Source organism: Stegodyphus dumicola, chromosome 11 (assembly GCF_044657685.1).
Source record: "Stegodyphus dumicola isolate Sdum_Otavi_A_Nest chromosome 11, ASM4465768v1".
NCBI classification, from domain to species: Eukaryota; Metazoa; Arthropoda; class Arachnida; order Araneae; family Eresidae; genus Stegodyphus; species Stegodyphus dumicola.
In genome coordinates this window covers 25,779,473-25,799,162 of record NC_140778.1, presented here as the reverse complement: position 1 = coordinate 25,799,162, position 19,690 = coordinate 25,779,473, and the positions used below count along the sequence as shown (strand labels likewise).

At 35.8% G+C, this 19,690-nt stretch overlaps 1 protein-coding gene across 1 annotated transcript in view; it reads left to right on the top strand.

Annotated features, from left to right (window-relative positions):
• The first annotated feature begins 751 nt into the window (after window positions 1-751).
• The window catches only part of LOC146993851 (uncharacterized), a 345,063-nt gene continuing 326,124 nt past the window's right edge, over window positions 752-19,690 (top strand). The window contains exon 1 of the mRNA XM_085826601.1: window positions 752-961. Coding sequence (XP_085682727.1) covers window positions 889-961 — 73 coding nt within the window. The 5' untranslated portion in view covers window positions 752-888. The remainder of the gene's footprint in view (window positions 962-19,690) is intronic.

Sequence of the window (19,690 nt, the reverse complement as noted above, 5' to 3'; positions counted from 1 at the left end):
AGGAAAGATAGCTTAAAATAAATGTTAGTTAAAATAAATATAAACCCTACACGCTGAATGGCGCAGGGAAATACAGCAATTTTAATTATAATTCTGCTAAAATTAGCTATCCAAATACAAAATTCATAACACTATGTTGTAGAGTCATTAGGTTAATTGGAAGCAGAAAAGATGAAAAATATGTAACCGCCTTCGTCGGGAATCAAACCACGGACCTCTGGAATACCGGCCCAGCGTGCTACCGTTACACCACGAAGGCACGCTAGGCAAGCGGGACAAATACCTTATAATGTTATCGTCACTCAGAAAAGCAAACATTCCACAGCACGATATTTCTCATCTTAATAAGTTAGTTTTAAAAGTAATGTTATAAACGTTATAAAAATAAGGTATACGGATTAAATGCTTACAGCGTATTTAAAAGTGAAAGGTATATATTTAACCTTGGTGATATTATTAATATTGTTATCATTCGTAAAGAAGAAAATACTACATTTTCTATGAGAATATTGACATTTGAGATATGTAAAAGTTATTAGGTATCGTTCGAAAGTGGTCTTGCATACCGCGACACAGGAAAATCGCCTGCGCATCATCTGACTACGAGTTTTTCATTTTTGGCGGGTTGCAGCTGGACAGTTTTCATCCCTCCACCCCCTTCACAGGGGGTGGGTCTTACCTGGCTTCAATTCGTCACGGTTTCGCGGGTGCCGACGGAGATAACTATCCCGAGGAGATTGGAAAGAGGAAAGGAGGCCGACAGGTGGCGCTCCGTCCAACGCAACTCTCTCCGAGTTCTTGCGGCACACACCTGTGAGAACTCTCCGTGCCGTGCCCGCGAGCGGTTTGCGGTTATGTCTCTTGCCTGCCCAGACCGCCACCTTCTGCATGTATGGATGGACGATTACAATTGCTGGAGTCGCCCTCCCTCTCCTCTTCCTCCAGGTCATCCCCCCGGCAGGTGAGTGAAAATTTTCGTTCTACACCGGACGGGCAAAACAACCTAAGAAATTTTGAAAAAAAAATTCCTAGGTTTTCTAGACCCTAGGGAAAAAATTTCCTAAGATCTTGGGTAGATCCAACCTAGGGAAAAAAAAATTCCTAAGTTGAATCTATCCAAGATCTAATTCATCTACCCAAGATCCAGTCAAAAAATTAGGGGATTTTAAAAGTAGTGAATTGAAAATTTAGCGTAAAAAAAAAAGTGTTTCTGTTAATTATAACATTAAATCTGATGAACTATAATTATTAATGAAGTATGAAACTGTTAATGGTTATTTTACAGCTAATGATTAAAATTATAAAACTGAAAAATTAAAAATATAAAAAATCTGGAAGTTTTCAGGTTTTATATTACGCTTCAAACAGGCCTTTTTTTTAACATTTTGTTTTTTAACGTTTTTAACCTTTATTTACTAAATATCATGTTTTTCGCACTTAAACCATAAAATTCAAATCAACAGCAGTATCGCAAAATAATTTTAAAATGGGCATATCTTTAGAATTTCCGAAGTCTCGCGCGGTGGAGATTTTTTTTTTCTTTTTTTTTTTTTTTCCCCGTACAGTGTTGCCATTGCTCGCTGGTGCTCACATTCGAGTAGAAGACTACGTTATTCAAAATTTGATGTATGTAGTTATCGTCGTATTTTTCACAGTGCGAGAAACATACATACATTGATGCAGATTTTTCATTATTTAATTTCTTTAATTATAATGCAGGGCTCTAATGTTTGGTGGCAACAATTTCAAAAGAAAAACACAAAATGCTAAAACGAAATTAATAGCACTTCAGGGCAAACTGGCCCTTTGAGCTAGAAATAAAATAAGAAAAAAAATCAAACTATGAAACAAAATAAAAAAAATTACTGAATTTTTTAAAACAAACAGACACTCTATCAGTTACATTAAAATTTTAGTGCTCAGTTATGCCTACAGAAGTGTTCGCCTAACGATATTTCACTATAAATGTATGTCTCGACTCTCAGGGGGTTATTGTGTTGACTATAATTACTTACACAATCAGAGATTTAAAATTCATTAAACTTTATTTGATCCATTCCTGATGGGCTACAACTAAAGCGAGAATTTACAAAACTAGAGCCCACGATTAATTATTCACAATAGCTAGTACCAGTTAGAAAATATCCTTTGCATAATATAAACATTGAACAGGGTGCAGTTTGTAAATTTAGGAACATAAGGCAAAATCTATTAAGCGGGTTTCATTTTATTTATTAGCCGAAAGGGCGATAGCCTAGAAGGGCTATTAATATTGTGGCGTTTCACTATAAATGGCGTCTGACTTTTCAGATTGTTGCCGCCAAATATTAGAGCCCTGCATTATATTGAAAAAAATGAAATAATGAAGAATCTGCATGAATGTATGCATGTTTCTTGCACTGTGAAAAAAACAACGGTACCTAGAGCTATCGAATTTTGAATGACGTAGTTGTCTCCCCGAATATGGGCATCTGAAATCCCAAATTTCGAATGTGGAATTTTTTTTATCGATATAATATTTTGTAAAGCATTTATCAGTTTTTGATTTAGAAACTCAACGATTTCCAAGTGAATAATGGCCACTCTGTAAGGAAAGAAAAATATATTTCCAGCACACGAGTATCGGAAATTTTAAAGATATACTCTTTTTAAATTATTTTGTGTTATTGCAATCGAACTGAATATTACGGTTTAAGTACGAAGAACATGTTATTTAATAAATAAAGGTAACACAGAAAACGTTAAAAAAAAGTCCCTTTGTGATAAAATCTGAAAGCTTTCATATTTTTTTTTTTTTTTTTTAATTCCTCGGAAAATTTTTTTAAAAAACTTTCAAATTTTAGTTACGAACTCTGCAAGGTTTTAGACTGTTATCTTGCGGAATTTATGTTTTAAGTTTCACTAACGAAAAGCTGTTTAGTTTATTAGTTTATTTTTTCCTTTCTGCCTATTTTCGCAGTGAAGTTTGGTCACTCCAGAATTTATGTTGATTTGAGTGGTAGAGAAAATTTTAGAAGTTTACGAATAGGTGTGCAAGAGTGTGGACTGCGCTCCGCTTTCTTGCCAATTAAAAAAAAGTCTGTTACCGATGCTGACGTTGTTGGGTTAGTCTTAACTGTTTCAGTTCCAATTTATTTGTTTGTATTAACTGCTTTTTTTTTAATGCACTCTTGGTAAACAAAGAACTGAAAAATATGTAGAAAATAATATTTATCACAAAGAACTGAAAAACATCATTTTAATCATTTTATTTTAAAATGGGAGAATTCCAGGAGCCTGGGACAAATATTTCACGCTGGGTGGCAATGGTGGTATATATGTGTACCATTAGTACTAACTTGGTGACACGTAAAAGAAAAGCGCGCCAGCAGCCGAGCGGTAAAGTCGCTGAACACTGGTAGTTCGGTCCGAGGTTCGAATCCAGGGAACGGGCTGGCTGCATGGGGGTTTTCGTGGTTTTCCCCATGTGTAACGTGTATATGAGCCAGTTTTCCTTAGAAAGTCTTCCACGAAGGCATCCCTCCCATTACGCAGACAGCCCTCGAGGCTTTGCCGTAATTGAATAACCTAACCATAAAAGAAAAAAATCAAAAGAAACAATGGTACTTTTCCGTTCCGCCGGTGCAAATCTCGCCAAGCAGACTTTATTGGCGACAACATGTAGTATACACATAAAAAATGTTAACAAATGTTGTAAGAATTTTTTATTTTGAAGGCATAAACATTTTAATAACGTGTAAAATTTTGTAAAAAAGCCAATCAATAAAGGCAATAAATTTGTAAAAAGACATTGCTTTAAGAATTTACTATGCTTTCATGGTTCAACATCCTGATTCGCCGGTTTGTATCACGTGACCCCAAGGAACTCATCTCACGTAAATTACGCTACAAAAAATCTAATTCTCTCAGTAATTATTTACATTAATTTCAAGTTAAATATTAGTTTGGAATACAAGCTTAAGGGGACTCATACACCTTAAAACCCTTAAGATCATCGAATATGTGACTGTTGCAAGAATTGGGATAACTCATTTACGTTAAAAGCAATTACTTCCATCATTTTACAGCTGACTACATAATATAGCTGCTTTCTGAAATAGTAACCAGAAAGTTCGTGTTGCCACAAATATTTTTATAATTTAATTCGCTTTGTGACAAAAGTTTTTGTCATGTTTCCACATTGCGCGCACAGTTTAAAACATTCTGTTGCATAATTTAATTTCATATTTAATATATAGCTTTTAAAATATTTGGAAACTACTGTGAACCAAAAATTCTAAGAATTTCATGTTAAATTTTTATTTTATTTGAAATTGAGTTAAAAAAATGTATTTTATTCAAAAAATCTGTAATATCTTTGTGCATAAAATTTTTTAATATTAAAATATTCATCAGATTTTGGGTTTAGTTAAAAATAGTGCCCCTATAAAGAATTTCATCAAATTTCAAGAATGTACCATTAGCTTTTTTTTAAAATATCATGCGCGCAAGGTGGAAACATGACGAAAAATTTTGTCAGCAGATTATTTACAAAATTAAGCAGATTATTTTACAAAAATATTTGTGGCAACAAACTTTCTGGTTACTAGTTCCCAAAGCAGCTGTATTATGTAGTCAACTGTAAAAAGATGGAAATAATTGCTTTTAAAATAAGTAAAATATTCGAATTCTTGCAACAATCTCATATTCGAAGATCATGAGGGGTTTAAGGTGTATGAGCCCCCTTAAATGCAAGAATTGTTTCAATTCGTACGAATAGCTTACTCAGAAATTATGTAAAACCGCAGTGCTTTACTTCGCTGATGTATTCCGTTAGAATTGACGATTTTAACCCTTCACTTTTCGTTTACTATATTTTCGTCTTCGGGTGAGCGGTGTGATTACTTCCTAATTAACTTAATTACCGAGAATGGTCTTAGGGCATAAAATTGAACTATCTGGTAAAAATTTTATGTAATTATATGCAATATTGAAAAAAACAATCAATCTGATAAGAAATATCTGCGACTTGTTTTGAAAATGAGGCGTAAAAGGTTACCAGCGAGAATATTCCGTTTGGTATCAGTTGTACCATTATTGGCGACTTTATCGCCTGCGCCGGCAAAACGGAAAAGTACCGAAAAGGTTTTAATTTTCATAATTTATGTGTGATAAGAGGTAAGACAGTTTTTGCATAGTGGTAGATTGCATGCCACACAAATTGTTTTAGTTTTTTTCTCTTGTTTTTCCTTGGTCCAACTGTAACACCTTCTTCTAGTGAGCCCTTCGATGGTAAGGGATCTTCTATATTCAACACCTTGGACTGGATGATGGTGTACCATATCGTACTGGTGGTCTGCCATATTGTAGCTTAGTACTTAGCTCTGAGCCCCTCATCTGTAAATCCGCCCCAAAGTCCCATACCTGTAATTATGTAATTAGTCAAGCAATGTTGATAAGTCGCCCCTGTTTGGCCATGTACTCTTAATAAGCTCCCGGTGTGGACTCTTGAGGCCACTGAGAGTTGTTGCCATTAGATAGTGGAAGGCGAGGGACACCTGCCTGTTTATCTCTGGTAGCCACCAGGCGTCCCCGTCTTCCGTCACCTACCTACCTACTATATTGTAGCGGTAGTGTATGGTGTACGTAGGTAAGTTGAAAAATAAGTTTCCCCTGTCGACTGTGGTCAGAGTTGTGTATGAAAGTCAAAAAATAGAATGAGACATTAAAGATATGACATACCTTTATTTTTCCACATAGGTACCAAGTACATTGAGACATTTGTCATATTGCTTGATAAGGTTCAAAAAGCCCTCCAGGAAAAAATCAGGGCTTTGCATATGGAAGAAGCGTTGAACGGCTTGTTTCACTTCAGTATTGCTTCCAAAGCGCCTTTCCCCGAGATTTTTCTTCAAAGCCGGAAACAGATGGAAGTCGCTTGGTGCGAGATCAGGACTGTATGGCGGATGGTGTAGGCGCTCTCAACCAATAGTTGAAATATGGTTTTGCGTTGCCGTCGCCGAATGTGGTCTGGCATTGTCATCCAACAGCAGAACGCCAGATGTGAGAAGGCCAGGCCGCTTTTTCCGAATCGCCTCTTTCAATTTCGAGAGGGTGTCACAGTAGCGGGTAGCATTGATGCTTCCAACCTCCAAAAAGTCCAGCAACAAAACTCCTTGGGCGTCTCAGAAAACTGTGAGGAGCACTTTAGCTGTAGAGGGAGCTGTCTTGAACTTCTTTCGGACAGGTGATGAGGATGTTTCCTCTCCATAGATGCGGCCTTCGATTCTTCCATATGCAAAGCCCTGATTTTTTCCTGGAGGGCTTTTTGAAGCTTATCAAGCGATATGACAAATGTCTCAATGTACTTGGTACCTATGGGGAAAAATAAAGGTATGTCATATCTTTAATGTCTCATTCTATTTTTTGACTTTCATACACAACTCTGACCACAGTCGACAGGGGAAACTTATTTTTCAACTTACCCTCGTACCATATACAATTTTGCAGTGGGGATGTTAGAAATGATGCATACTACTAGTGGAACATCAACTACGTAGTAAATCGATGCGTGTACCTTATACGTAATAAATTACCTATAAGCTTCCTTAAACCTCTACCGGGACTTATATACCCCATTGGGACTCAAAGGGTTAAGTTAGCTTAGATTTAGATTGTTGAATTTATTGCTATTGTTTTTACAATATGCTTTGAGTTTTGAACCACACCCAAGTCGTTTGGTAAATTTGTGTTTGTATATTTTAATTCTATCATTCAAAAATGGTGAGATAGAGTTAATTTAGATTGTTTTGATTCTGTGTCTATTCAGTTGATGGTTACATAATTTTGTTGGCAATAATTCATCTCACAGAACTTGGATAAAAGTTTACTAACCCAAAGGGCGTTAGCCCAGAAGGGTTATTAATTTCAAAACGGCATTTTACGTTCTTTCAAAATAAATAATTCACTTTTGAAATTGTTGCCACGAAATATTATCGCCATATATTTAAAGAAATTAAATAATGAAGAATATGCATAAATGCGTGAATGTTTCTCGCATTGTGAAGAAACAATGGTACCTTATGCCGTCAAATTTTGAATAACGTAGTCCTCCAACCGAACATGGACACTTGGACGCCAGAATTTTGAATTTCAAACTTGTTTTATTATATGTAGCAGATTTTGTAACACTTTAACCTCTTCGTCGTCCGTAACGCGTGTAGTGCGTTCAAGTGAAACTTCCGCAGGGCGGCCGTAACGCGCCTCCAGCGTTCTTCTACATTTTAAAACTTTTAAACGTTTAAAACGTTATCTAAATGTTTACTTGTTTGAGTTTTTATTTTTGTTTGTTCTAATACCTCCTAGAGGGCAGCACTCATCAGGCATTCTATTTCTAATTGAATTTGACCCGGATTTTACGAATACTCGCGCCATTTTACATAAGATACGAGACAGTGAGAGATGGCTTCAACGTCTACTCAGCAGAAAAAGAGAAAAAATGAGGTTGTGAATTGGAGAGACAAGAAGGATATACGTTTGATGAGTACAGTCCATAATAACTCGATGATTGATGTTGGAATACGGAAAAGAACTGTAAAAAAACAATAATTGTAAAAGATTACAACAACAAATTGGGAGGAGTGGACCGCCTGGATCAGACGTTATCAAATTATCCTGCTGTTAGAAATAAGCAGAGATATTATTATTTTTCCATTATGCTTTATTTCCTTATAATTTTACTTAACATTCATTGACATTCGTCCACTACGAAAGTCATGTATGGAAAGTTATGATGTATAGAGAAAACAACATGACACGCTACAAAAAACAGACGGCCGCTGGGGAGGGGGGGATTTTCGCGGACAGGAGAGGACGGCGAAAGGGTTAACGAATTTTTGGTTAATACACTCTACGATATCAAAGTGAGCAATCGCAACACTGTACGAAGGAGGGAAAAAAAGTTATCCCTAACGTGTGTATCAGAAAATTCTAAAGATATCCTGTTTTGTAATATTGATGTTGAATTGAATTTTATGTGTTTGAAGTGCGAAGAACATGATATTTAATCAATAACGGTAACACGCAAAGCTTTATAAATATCTAAAACTTTTCAGATTTTTTTACTTATTATATATATATATATATATATATATATATATATATATGTAATAATAAAATTCCGTAGTCAAGAATACACTTAAAATTCTAACTGTATGTTCTTTTCATTTTTAATGGCGACGTTCTCTTATTTGAAAGTACGTGGAATTAAATCCACAGCCCCGTAGTCAAGTTGTTTTTCCCGCCCTTTCTGCACGTACAGTTATAGAATGTTCTGAAAATATTTAAAGAGAACTGGATTGGCTGACGAGGCTGACGTCATTTCTTGGTGTGGTGTGGTGGTGTATTTAATTATGGCAAATCACACTAGGGCTATCTGCCTAAGGGAAGGAATGCCTTCGTGGAGGACTTTCTAGTCATTTCTTGGAAGCTCCGCCTTTCCAGAGGCTATAAAAGGACTCGCAAAAGGAATATCGGGGCTTTTTCTTTAATGCAGCGATGCAGTAAACTTCACACAAAAAGTTATTAGTAATTCTTTTTATTTACTCCGGATATCTGATTTTGTAACTGCTATTTCTCCTGCATAATAATAAATGGATCCTGTTTTTTAAACTTATCGTCTGATAATTTAAGCTACGACTACATCTATATTTCTTCAACGATCTATTTATTCTGGACAAAAGCTGATACATCATATATATATATATATTTGGTATTGTAATGAACCTGGATAAGTTATTTAGAGCCCACAGAAAGTGTTATAATCTGATGTTTTGAGACCGACGGCATTTTGCGTCGAATCACTATAAACGGCTGTATCACTTTTAAAATTGTTGCCATCAAATATTAACGCCCTGTATTATATTTAACTAAATGAAGAATCTGCATGAATGTATGTATGTTTCTCGCATTGTGAAAAAACGATGATACCCAGAGCCATCAAATTTTGAATAACGTAGTCTTTCACCCGAACACGAGCACATGGAAGGACAAATCTTGAGTTTCGAATTTGTTTTATTATCTATTTCCTATTTTTTAAACTCTGATGAATTTTTTATTAAGAAACTCGACGATTTCAAAGCAAGCAGTGGCAATACACTGTGCGGATTAAATATTTTTATCTCTAGCGCGCGAGACTCTCTATCGGAAATTCTACAGACATTCTGTTTTTAAACACTTTTATCCCAAAATGGCGTTAGTCCAAATGCTCTTGAAACTTGTATATATGCGTAAATGGAGGAAAAAAAAAAAACGCCCTTTAGGCGTAATTTAAAATCTGAAAACTTTCAGAGTTATTTTAGTTATATATATATATATATATAAGTGATGTACCAGCTTTTCTCGTAGCTTAAATTATCAGACGATAAGTTTTAAAAAACAGGATCCATTTATTATATTTCAGGAGAAAATAGCAGTTAAAAAATCAGATATCCGGAGTAAATAAAAAAGAATTACTAATAACTTTTTGTATGAAGTTTACTGCTTCGTGACATTAAAGAAAAGCCTCGATATTCTTTTGCGAGTCCTTTTATAGACTCTGGAAAGGCGGAGCTTCCAAGAAATGACGTCAGCCTCGTCAGCCAATCCAGTTCGCTTTAAATATCTCCAGAACATTCTATAACTGTACGTGTAGAAAAGGCGGGAAAAACAACTGGACTACGGGGCTGTGGATTTAATTCCACGTACTTTCAAATAAGAGAACGTTGCCATTAAAAATGAAAAGAACATACAGTTAGAATTTTAAGTGTATTCTTGATTATGGAATTTTATTATTACACACACACACACACACATATATATATATATATATTTCCTCTTGAACATCATATTCTTAATTTTCTCGCAAAAATTTAGTGTTTCGTATAAAACGTTTATATGAGGTAATTCTTGAAAAAATTTCAGAAAGAAGTAAAATTCCTATTTTGCTAAATGGCAGCACTTTAGGAACTGACTGTGAGCGAAAGCTAGTAGAAAATAAAATTTAGTGCAATAATAGAACTTTCTAATTATAAATTAATTCCTAATAAACGGTATCAATAGGGTAACGTAACCTAACATAGCAAAAGCGTATAAAAATGTCCTAACTGAGTTAAAAATTCAAAGTTGCCTCTTATTTACACCAACGGAGTAACAAAATTTTTTATACCAACTAATCACAGAGAGAAAATTCGACTTAATTCGAATGCGACGAATTTGAACACGTCAGATTCGTTATTGTAAACTAATATTAAACTTTGTGGACTTAGCAGAAACTAAAATTCAGTCTCCGATGGCAACATTTCACATTGCACGAAAGCCTCACTTCTAACCGGGGAACTTTAAGCGGAGAAGGATTTCTCTGAAATCAAAACCAATCTTCGAAATACCAATTTTTCTTCAGCCTAGCCTACGTTTCCTTCCTTTTTCTTCTTTCTTCCCCTCCCAGTTAAAACAAAGGGGAAAAGAAAGAAAGGAAATCGATAACTTTTTGTGGAGTTATTAGAGCATCGGGTTCAAAAATTCGTTTCGGTGAAATTTCGACGAGTAACACTCCAATTACACGGAGTGTTCTGAAAATTTTTGGCCCGTTACGATCGTTACATTATTTACGTTACGCTTCCATGCATGTACCATCTGCAAACGTTAACAAAGGTTGCGTGCGAAAGAAACATAAGGTAGTCTGTTTATTCTGCATACAGCCTTATATAAAGCCTCTATAAAAACGAGTCAGAGAATTCTGCTTTTTACTTCCTTGTACGAAGTAAAAAGGAAGTATGTAATCGCAAAAAGTTTCAGGCAGCATATTTCAACGAAAATATCCCATTTTGACCGCTATCGAATACAATTTAACGATGTTTTTGCGTGCTATCTGTACGTAAGGACAGAAATAATCCTCCAAAAAAATTATAAAACTCCTTTAAAATGAATTCTGAAGAGAATTTTTCGTGGCGTCTGTACGAACGTATGTACGTACGTATCTCGCATAACTCAAAAACGAGTAGCCTCAGAACGTTGAAATTTTGTATATAGGACTGCTATAACATGTAGATGTGCACCTCGTATTTTTCTTGCAACCGGCCGCACCAAACGTATATAAATATATTTATATATATATCCACTCTTTTACCCGGCTCAATGATCTCAGTTTCTTTACTCTTATATGTTTGTAAATTGTACATTTTTTGCTTTAAAAATGATTGAATTATGTTGTTTTTATCTTCCGGTTAAGGATTTTATGCCTTTAGTAAATCTGTGTGCAATATCTTTAGAATTATCAGCAATTTTAAAGTTGTTTAATTGCCGCTAAGCCTTTTTTAATGGCGGCCATTCATGTTTACATTTGAAACAGGAAACTAGTGGATTTGTTGCCAATCTAGAGAAACTTAGCTTCGCAACAACAAAGATAACGCCTTCATTTATTATTTAAATCATGCTTAATCCTTTCTGGAATTTTTTCGAGGAAATAAGCGTTTAAGATTTACTTCGTAAATTTTAATATAGATATTTTCAGTTTTTATGTATTTTTGCCTTCTCGCGAAGTGAGAACTGAATTAATTGAATGAGAAAAAAAAATGTACAATTTACAAACATATAAGAGTAAAGAAACTGAGATCATTGAGCCGGGTAACAGAGTGGGTATATATATAAATATATTTATATACGTTTGGCGCGGCCGATTGCACATCTACATGTTATAGTAGTCTTATATACAAAATTTCAACGTTCTGAGGCTACTCGTTTTTGAGTTATGCGAGATGCGTACGTACGCACGTACGTACATACGTTCGTACAGACGCCACGAAAAATTCTCTTCAGAATTCATTTTAAAGCAGTTTTTTAGTTTTCTTTGGAGGAAAAAGAGTCTTTTATTCTGTCCTTACGTACAGATATCACGCAAAAACATCGTTAAATTGCATTCGAAAGCGGACAAAGTGGATATTTTCGTTGAAATATGCTGCCTGAAGCTTTTCGCGATTACAATACTTCCTTTTTACTTCGTACAAGGAAGTAAAAATTATGCCTTCATTCATTTTATATTAGGTAATAGCGTAACATGCTGTCAGACGATTCGAATAAAACATCGAGGCCAATCAGCAGTGCATAAAACCAACTTAACGACGACAAAACTGAATGCATTCATCCTCAGTCGCGCATTGCAAACTTCAGCACTTGAGCCGCTTCATTAGTTTTCTCGTATTTCTCGATTGCTATAAAATTAAACTGCGATCTTTTGAAAGCAAGCCCTCGTGTTCTTTAGGCAGAAAATTACATTCCGCCGTTTCCATTGCTTCTAAATGTCGCAGCTCAGTTGAATACGGAAACGACAGTCCATTTTAATTAAACCTCGTTCTCGGGGGAATTATGAAAAATATCCGCAGAGATTTCACGTTTTATGTGTAATTTCATCGATTTTTACCTGCTTTGCAATGCAGATTACATCCAGAAGAAACCAATCGAAAACTATTTCGTCCCAAAACTAGGTTAACGGATTATATTGAGAATAAGAAAATGGCAACATGAAAAGGAGACCATTTAGAGGAAAAAAAAAAAAAAAACACAATCAAGTGATTACTTCTGCGAATAATCTCAAAACACGATTCGGATTTTTCTAACCATTCAATGTACCTCTGAGCCATTTTGATATCGCTATAGCTTACGTTTTGTAATTTTCAAGGCCGTTATGTTATCGAGGCATTTATAGTACCTCAGGAGTATTACAGCTAAAATTATGCTGCAAAAGCATTCGTAATGCATGAAAAATACACCGAAGTATAGTTTATTACACTGTTAAGTGCGTATTGGTTCATATTAGATTCAATGCACACACGTCCGATGATACAGGGCTCTACACAATTCAGAGTTCTGGAACTTTCCAGAGAAATACTCGTACAATTCTTCACAGTACCACAGAGTAAAATTATGAGGTATTTCTCCCGCCTTCATAGCATGTCATTGTGGTGTAGTGGTTAGCACACTCGGCGCGTATTCGAGAGGTCCGTGATTCGAGTCCCTGGGAGGGCAGTACTAATTTTTCATCTCTCCTGCTTCAAAATAACCTAATGTCACTAAAGTGGCGCCCGAACTAAAAAAGGTGGTGGATAATGGTTCTCCACCACCAGAAATTGGCGATTGGATCCATTAATCCCCAGTTGCTCTTTAAAAGGGGGAGTAGCTAAGGTATTTCTCCCGCCTTCTTAGCATGCCTTCGTGGTGTAGTGGTCAGCATACTCGGCGCGTATTCGAGAGGTCCGTGGTTAGAGTCCCTGCGAGAGCACTGCTCATTTTTCATCTCTCTTGCTTCGAAATAACGTAATGTCTCTACACAATTAGTAGTTACGCTTAACTACTAAGAACGTTACACACAATGCAAAGCAAAGCGCATCTAAAGAGCGAAGCTAACCCGTAGCTCTCTCAATACTCCGAACTCACTCTGGACTAAACAACTACAACGACAAGTGGCAACTACTGAAAGCAGGTGCTGTCTTCGGCTTTATATAGTTGTCACCCGGCCGTTGAGAAATGTCTAGCACTTCACGAAATTACTAGAAATCATATAAGGTCGGAGTACGGTTACAGTTACGTATAGAATCAATTACGGATATTCAATTACAATGACTATTACGGTGATACAGGAACCGCAACAAAACGTCTCCAAATAATGGCCAGGTTCGACGACTTTTGGTGATGTATTGTCATATTTGGCGATAAAAATCGATCACTAAATCCGTTGCAAGTTTAGCGATATCTCGCCAAATTAGCCAGAAAACCATTTACTCAATGTTAAACAGACTTGCTCCTATATTCTTATTTTTCCGGCAAAGCACCAATTCTCTCAGGTTACTTTATACAGAAAAATAAACAGTTTCACATATAAATTCATTAAAATTATCTATCTATGTACAAAGTTCGTAACAACACACACTGTGTCTACAAAAGTCTTTATATTAATTTCCAACTTTATTTTTCGTACTGGAGACATATACTTTCAAAAACAAAAATATTTTAGTTGACAGAAAATGTTCACGCTACGTCATTTTTTAAATTAAAAAAAGCAAGATTAATTATGTTAAAATAAAAATCATTTTTACTTCCTCATACGAAGTAAAGGAAGTATTCTAATCATGAAAAATTCCGGGGATTATATTTAAAACCAAAATATCCACTTTGACCGCTATCGAATGCAGTTTAATGATGTTTTTAAGTGACATCTGTACGTAAAGGCGGAATAAAGGACTCTTTTTCCCCAAACACTTTATAAAATTGATTTAAAATGGATTCAAAAGAGATTTTTTCGTAACGTCTGTACGCACGTATGTACGTATGTATGTATACATCTTGCGCAACTCAAAAACGAGTAGCCTCAGAACGTTGAAATTTTGTATATAGGGCTGCTATAATCTGTAGTTATGCACCTCCCTTTTTGGCTGCAATCGGCCGCACCAAAAGTATAATTAGAAAATTTATTTCGATTTATTAATGTTTTTAATTTAAATATCTTTCTCTATATATATCCCTTCTGTTACTCAGCTTGGAGAGATCACTTTTTTTAATCTTATATGTTTAGCAAATCGTGCATTTTTTTTGGTTTTAAAAGGATTGATAAATGTTACTTTTATCTTCCGGTTAAGTTTTTTATGCCTTTAGTTAATCTGCATGCAATAGTTGTAGAATTATCAACAATTTTAAATTTGTTTAAAAGCGGCTAAGCCTAATTTTTTTTTACCATAGCAACCATATTTGTTTACATTTGACACTCAGCAGAATAGTGAAATAAATCAGTTTCTGCATCTTCAGTGTGTTTTTGCCGAAGGGGACCAAACGTCTCCTTCTTTCCTCAAAGTCTTCAGAATTCAAAAGTCTGAATCTCAAGTCATGTTCAATTCAAGTCAAAAGTCTGAGTCTCAAGTCAAACTGAATTGAAAAGTCTCATTCTTTTCTCAAAGTCTTCAGAATTCAAAAGTCTGAATCTCAAGTCATGTTCAATTCAAGTCAAAAGTCTCAGTCTCAAGTCAAATTGAATTGAAAAGTCTCATTCTTGCCGAGTGGGTCTCATTCTACAAAACTTTCAGTTTTCTGTCACCGAAAAATTTACCTTATGGCCTGCCTGCGTGTATACGAGCCAGTTTCCCTTAGAAAATCCTCCACGAAGGCACCCCTTCCTTTAGGCAGATAGCCCTCGAAGCTTTGCCGTAATTAAATAACCTAACCTATAACCTAACCTTATGGCCTGCTGGCCGAATTGCTTGTTTTGCGTAGAACCCGTTATTTTAATTGTAAAAATAATTTTTTTTTTAATTCTTTTTACTGTACTTGGTGTTTTATTTTATATATTTGTAAATTTTTAATGGAGATATTTTGAGATTTTATGCATTTTTGCATTACCGCGAAGGGAGAACTGAATTAACTGAATGAGAGATCTATCTCTAAAGAAATTCGAGGAATTAAATTTAAATGAAATGCAGCAAAAAATGCGTATAATTCCGTATTCCGTACATGGGAGTCATGTGGTGTACACATCACTTTTTTTTTAAATGCTGTTTAAAGCGAATGTAAGTGAAGAAAAGTAATTTAATATGCACCTTCTTGCGTATCCCGAAATACCAGTCACGTACTACGGTAGCATGCGTGCCATAGGTTTGCCATTCCTGTTCTAACCGTTTGTGCCCAAGCGCAGAAATGAGACCGCCCAGACGGTATAGTGGTTGAGTGAGGTAAACCGCTGAGTTGGCTTCCGACCTAGGTATAGATATCCATGCAGAATTGGTTACCAACTCAGCGGGAGTCAACCACTAGCTGCCAGGCCGCAGCCCCGGCTGAGCAGACGACATTTATAAAATGCAAAAAAGAAATATACATGTGCATACAAGGCACTTGAAGAAGAATACAGCAATGTACAAAGAAATATACATGTGCATACAAGCCACTTGAAGAAGAGTACAATTAAAATGTATGTATATACATATAGATACAGATATATACACACAGATATATACCAACTCAGATACAGATATATACACAGTTACATACATATATATTCCGAAACAAATAAAAGTATACATACTCTCACTCATATTGATATATACACCCACACATATACGTTATCATGATAGTTAAAGTTTACAAGAAGCATGCCATTGTGGTACGGGTGATCCTTAGTATAAATTAGGTACCATAAATAAAAGATTTAAACATGTACAGATACGTTACAGCATTCAGATACAGTACGAACTTTATGTATCAGAACCTGGCACAGCTTAAATACAAAATTACATTTTAAACATACATATCACATATTCTGTTGCTGACATATTGAACTAGCTTATGTAGACTTTTATGATTACTATCTTCCAACGTCAGAAGAGTAATTGCTAGTAACGTAGTCAATTTGCGGTACCGAAAGTCCCGGGTCCAAATCCCGAAGATGGCATTGATGTTTCTAAATGTATAGTGTCTTTGCAGCATGGAGTCATTCTACATTCTGGGGTAGAAATAGAAGTCCAACCTGCTTGAAGCTCTGGCAACCATTCTTCTGTGAAATTCATGGACAAGACAACAGCAGCAATAACAACAGCAGCAGGAATGAAGGAATGCGATGATAATTCCATGTTAAAGTAGCATGTTCTTAAAGTGGTATCAATACGATGCATGCTGTTAAAGTGGCATGAATTCGATAATAACACCAAGTTAAAAGTGTTGGAAGTGTATGGATTATGGTTTATGTTGGATTAGGGTTTATGGATTATGGTTTATGTTTTATGGATTATGATTATGGTTTATGTTGGAAGTTTACGGATTAATAGATAAGATGTGTTTTCGCCAGTATTAACTTGTTATCAGATTCAAGCAAGTCTGCCACAGCATTTCTAAAAATTCTGCTTACCTTAGTTAGATTGCCCACAGTTGTCGTTAGTTCCAGTGAGACACCAAGAAGTTCGTTATCGATGTAATCATCCATAGTTAGCGTCTGATTGACTAACGTACCCCCAATACCATGATAAGGGTAACATTTTGAGACCATGTGTTGTTGCTGATTGTTACAGCTGGAAACAGAGAGCGGGTTTCGAGGAAACGCTGCTTGTTGCCTGTATATTCTGTAAGCTGATAGAACTTTTATAAACAGTGAGGTCTATTATTAGAAAGTATGTAGAACCATAAGGTTTTTTTTTTTTGAAGTATGAGACATAAAAAATAAGCAATGTCCTCGCCAGGACCCGAACCTGGACTTTTAGAATACGCGCCGAGTGTGCTACATTTACACCACGAAGGCATGCTAGAAGGAAGGAAAAAATACCTTTTTCAGTTTTATACTTTTAATTATTATTAACACATGATTATTTTCATTTAGTTATTTTATTTTTTACTTATTTTCCTTTGTTGAATTGGGCGTGGCCTGTTTGGTTAGACCAACTTGTTTGGTTAGGTGGGTTGGGCTACGCCCACTTCTGGTACCTTATATACTCACCTTTTTAAAGGACGACTGGGGATTCGAGGACCCAGTTACCAATCGCTGGTGGTGACGAATTACTGTCCACCACTTTTTAGATCGCGTGCCAGTGTAGAACCATTACGTTACTTTGAGGCAGAGGATGAGAAAATGTGCAATGCCATGGGCGTAATTCAAACTTAGATTTTTGTAGTGTGCGCCGAGTTAGCTATTGTTACACCACGAAAGTATTCTGCAAGGAGAGACAAAATACCTTACAAGTGCAGCAAAAATGGTGGAGTTTTTTTTAAAGGGAGAAGTTCTCACGGAGGGAATGCACATTCCGTTCCCGCAGACGAACAGGGAGGCATTCAACAGATTTATGGTCAAGCAGCGACACCAGACCAACAAAATTACTCATATACTTGATAAGCTAATGGACATGGATCCAGACTTATGCCATGTGTAAATATAACTGGTCAGTATGTCAGCAAATTTCAATGTAAATCAGTATCATTCAAGCATAAGTAATCTAGGTATGTCTGCGATGTGTGTATATAGTGTGGGCAAGCGTGTCCAAATGTATGTTATTATTATTATTATTATTATTATTATTATTATTATTATTATTATTATTATTTTTATTTTTTAGTCCAAAGGGGCTTGAGTCCCAAAGGACTATTGCTTTCGTTTTGGCATTTTGCGTCGGACTCCTATAAATGTCGGTTCACTTTTCAAACTGTTGCCATAAAATGTTAGAGTCCTGCATTATATTTGAAGAAATTAAATAATGAAAACTCTGCATAAATGTATGTATATTTCTCGTATTGTGATAAAACAACGGTACATAGAGTCATCGAATTTTGAATAACGTAATCCTTCAACGAATATGAGCATGTGGAAGACCAAATTTGAAATTTGAAATTTGTTTTATGATCGATTTCCTATTTTTTAAAACTTTGACGAATTTTTGATTAACAAACTCAAGGATTTCAAAGCGAGCAATGGCAACGTTGTGCAGAAAAAACATTTTTATCTCCAGCGCGTGAGTCTCTGTATCGGAAATTCTAAAGATATGCTCGTTTTAAAACTATTTTGCGATATTGCTGTTGCACTGGACCTTATGGTTTAAGTGCGAGGAACATGATATTTAATAAAGAAAGGTAACACACAAAATGTTAAAAAACGCCCCTTTGGACGTAATTTAAAATCTGAAACATTTCAGATTTTTTTAAAATTTTATTTCTATTTTTATTTTTATTGTGCTAAGTGTATATACTAGCTCTGTCTTATTATTCCACAGCAAATTAAGGTAATGTCATGTAGGTATTTAGAAAGTATATGTATGTAACAGTGCTGGATTGCATGTCAGCAAATTTGTATTAACAGAAGCATGTAAATAACTACTAATGTATATCTGCCCTTGTTTAGCCATGTACAATGCTATTCTTGAAGATTCAAAATCACTGGACCCGGGCACTTTGGACGGGCGTCTACCCGGTGGCATTTGGTTCGCGGAACTGCCAACCGGATGGCCCAGGCGTTGGGTTTGGGCGCCTTGTGCAAGCCTCCCATGTGGCCTCTCTGGGCTTACTCTGTATAAGGGCGGACGTGGCCCTATATGCTAATTAGCTTAATAGTAAAGGGGTGGTGGCCACGTCCTCCGTCACTATCACTATCACTAAAGGGAGAAGTTGAAAAGAGTTTGCTGAAGAGCGAAAGAAAATTTTTGGGCGTTTTACGAGCTCTGGGTCTAAACACGTTAGAACCACAGCTCGTAAAATGAAATACGCAAATGCGATGAAAATACGCATCTAACCACGTTCAGGGATTTAGTTGAGAAAGGTTTTAAAAACTGCTCTTAAAAGGTGGAGAAATGGTGCTACTACCACCGGAGAACTCGAACTCGACGTCCAACTTACATCGAAACTGATCGATTATTACGAAATATTATATGGTCCGAATAACTGTTGATGGTAAGGAGTTACTTGAGAATCAAATGAAATATAAGGACATGAGAATGGTTTGAAATGAGAATGGACACGAGAATGTTGAAAGTGGTTTGAAAAATTACTCTTAAAGGTTGAGAAGTGGTGCTAGTACCACCGGAGGATATTGAACTGTATAATCACATTTCTGAGCGCTGCCAGAAAAAACAAAGAGTTATTACTAAAATGGGAATTGTTGTGAAATTTATGACTGTTTCTGAATTTAATTTCCGTTGCCAAATAGATCCTCTCGATTCCCAGT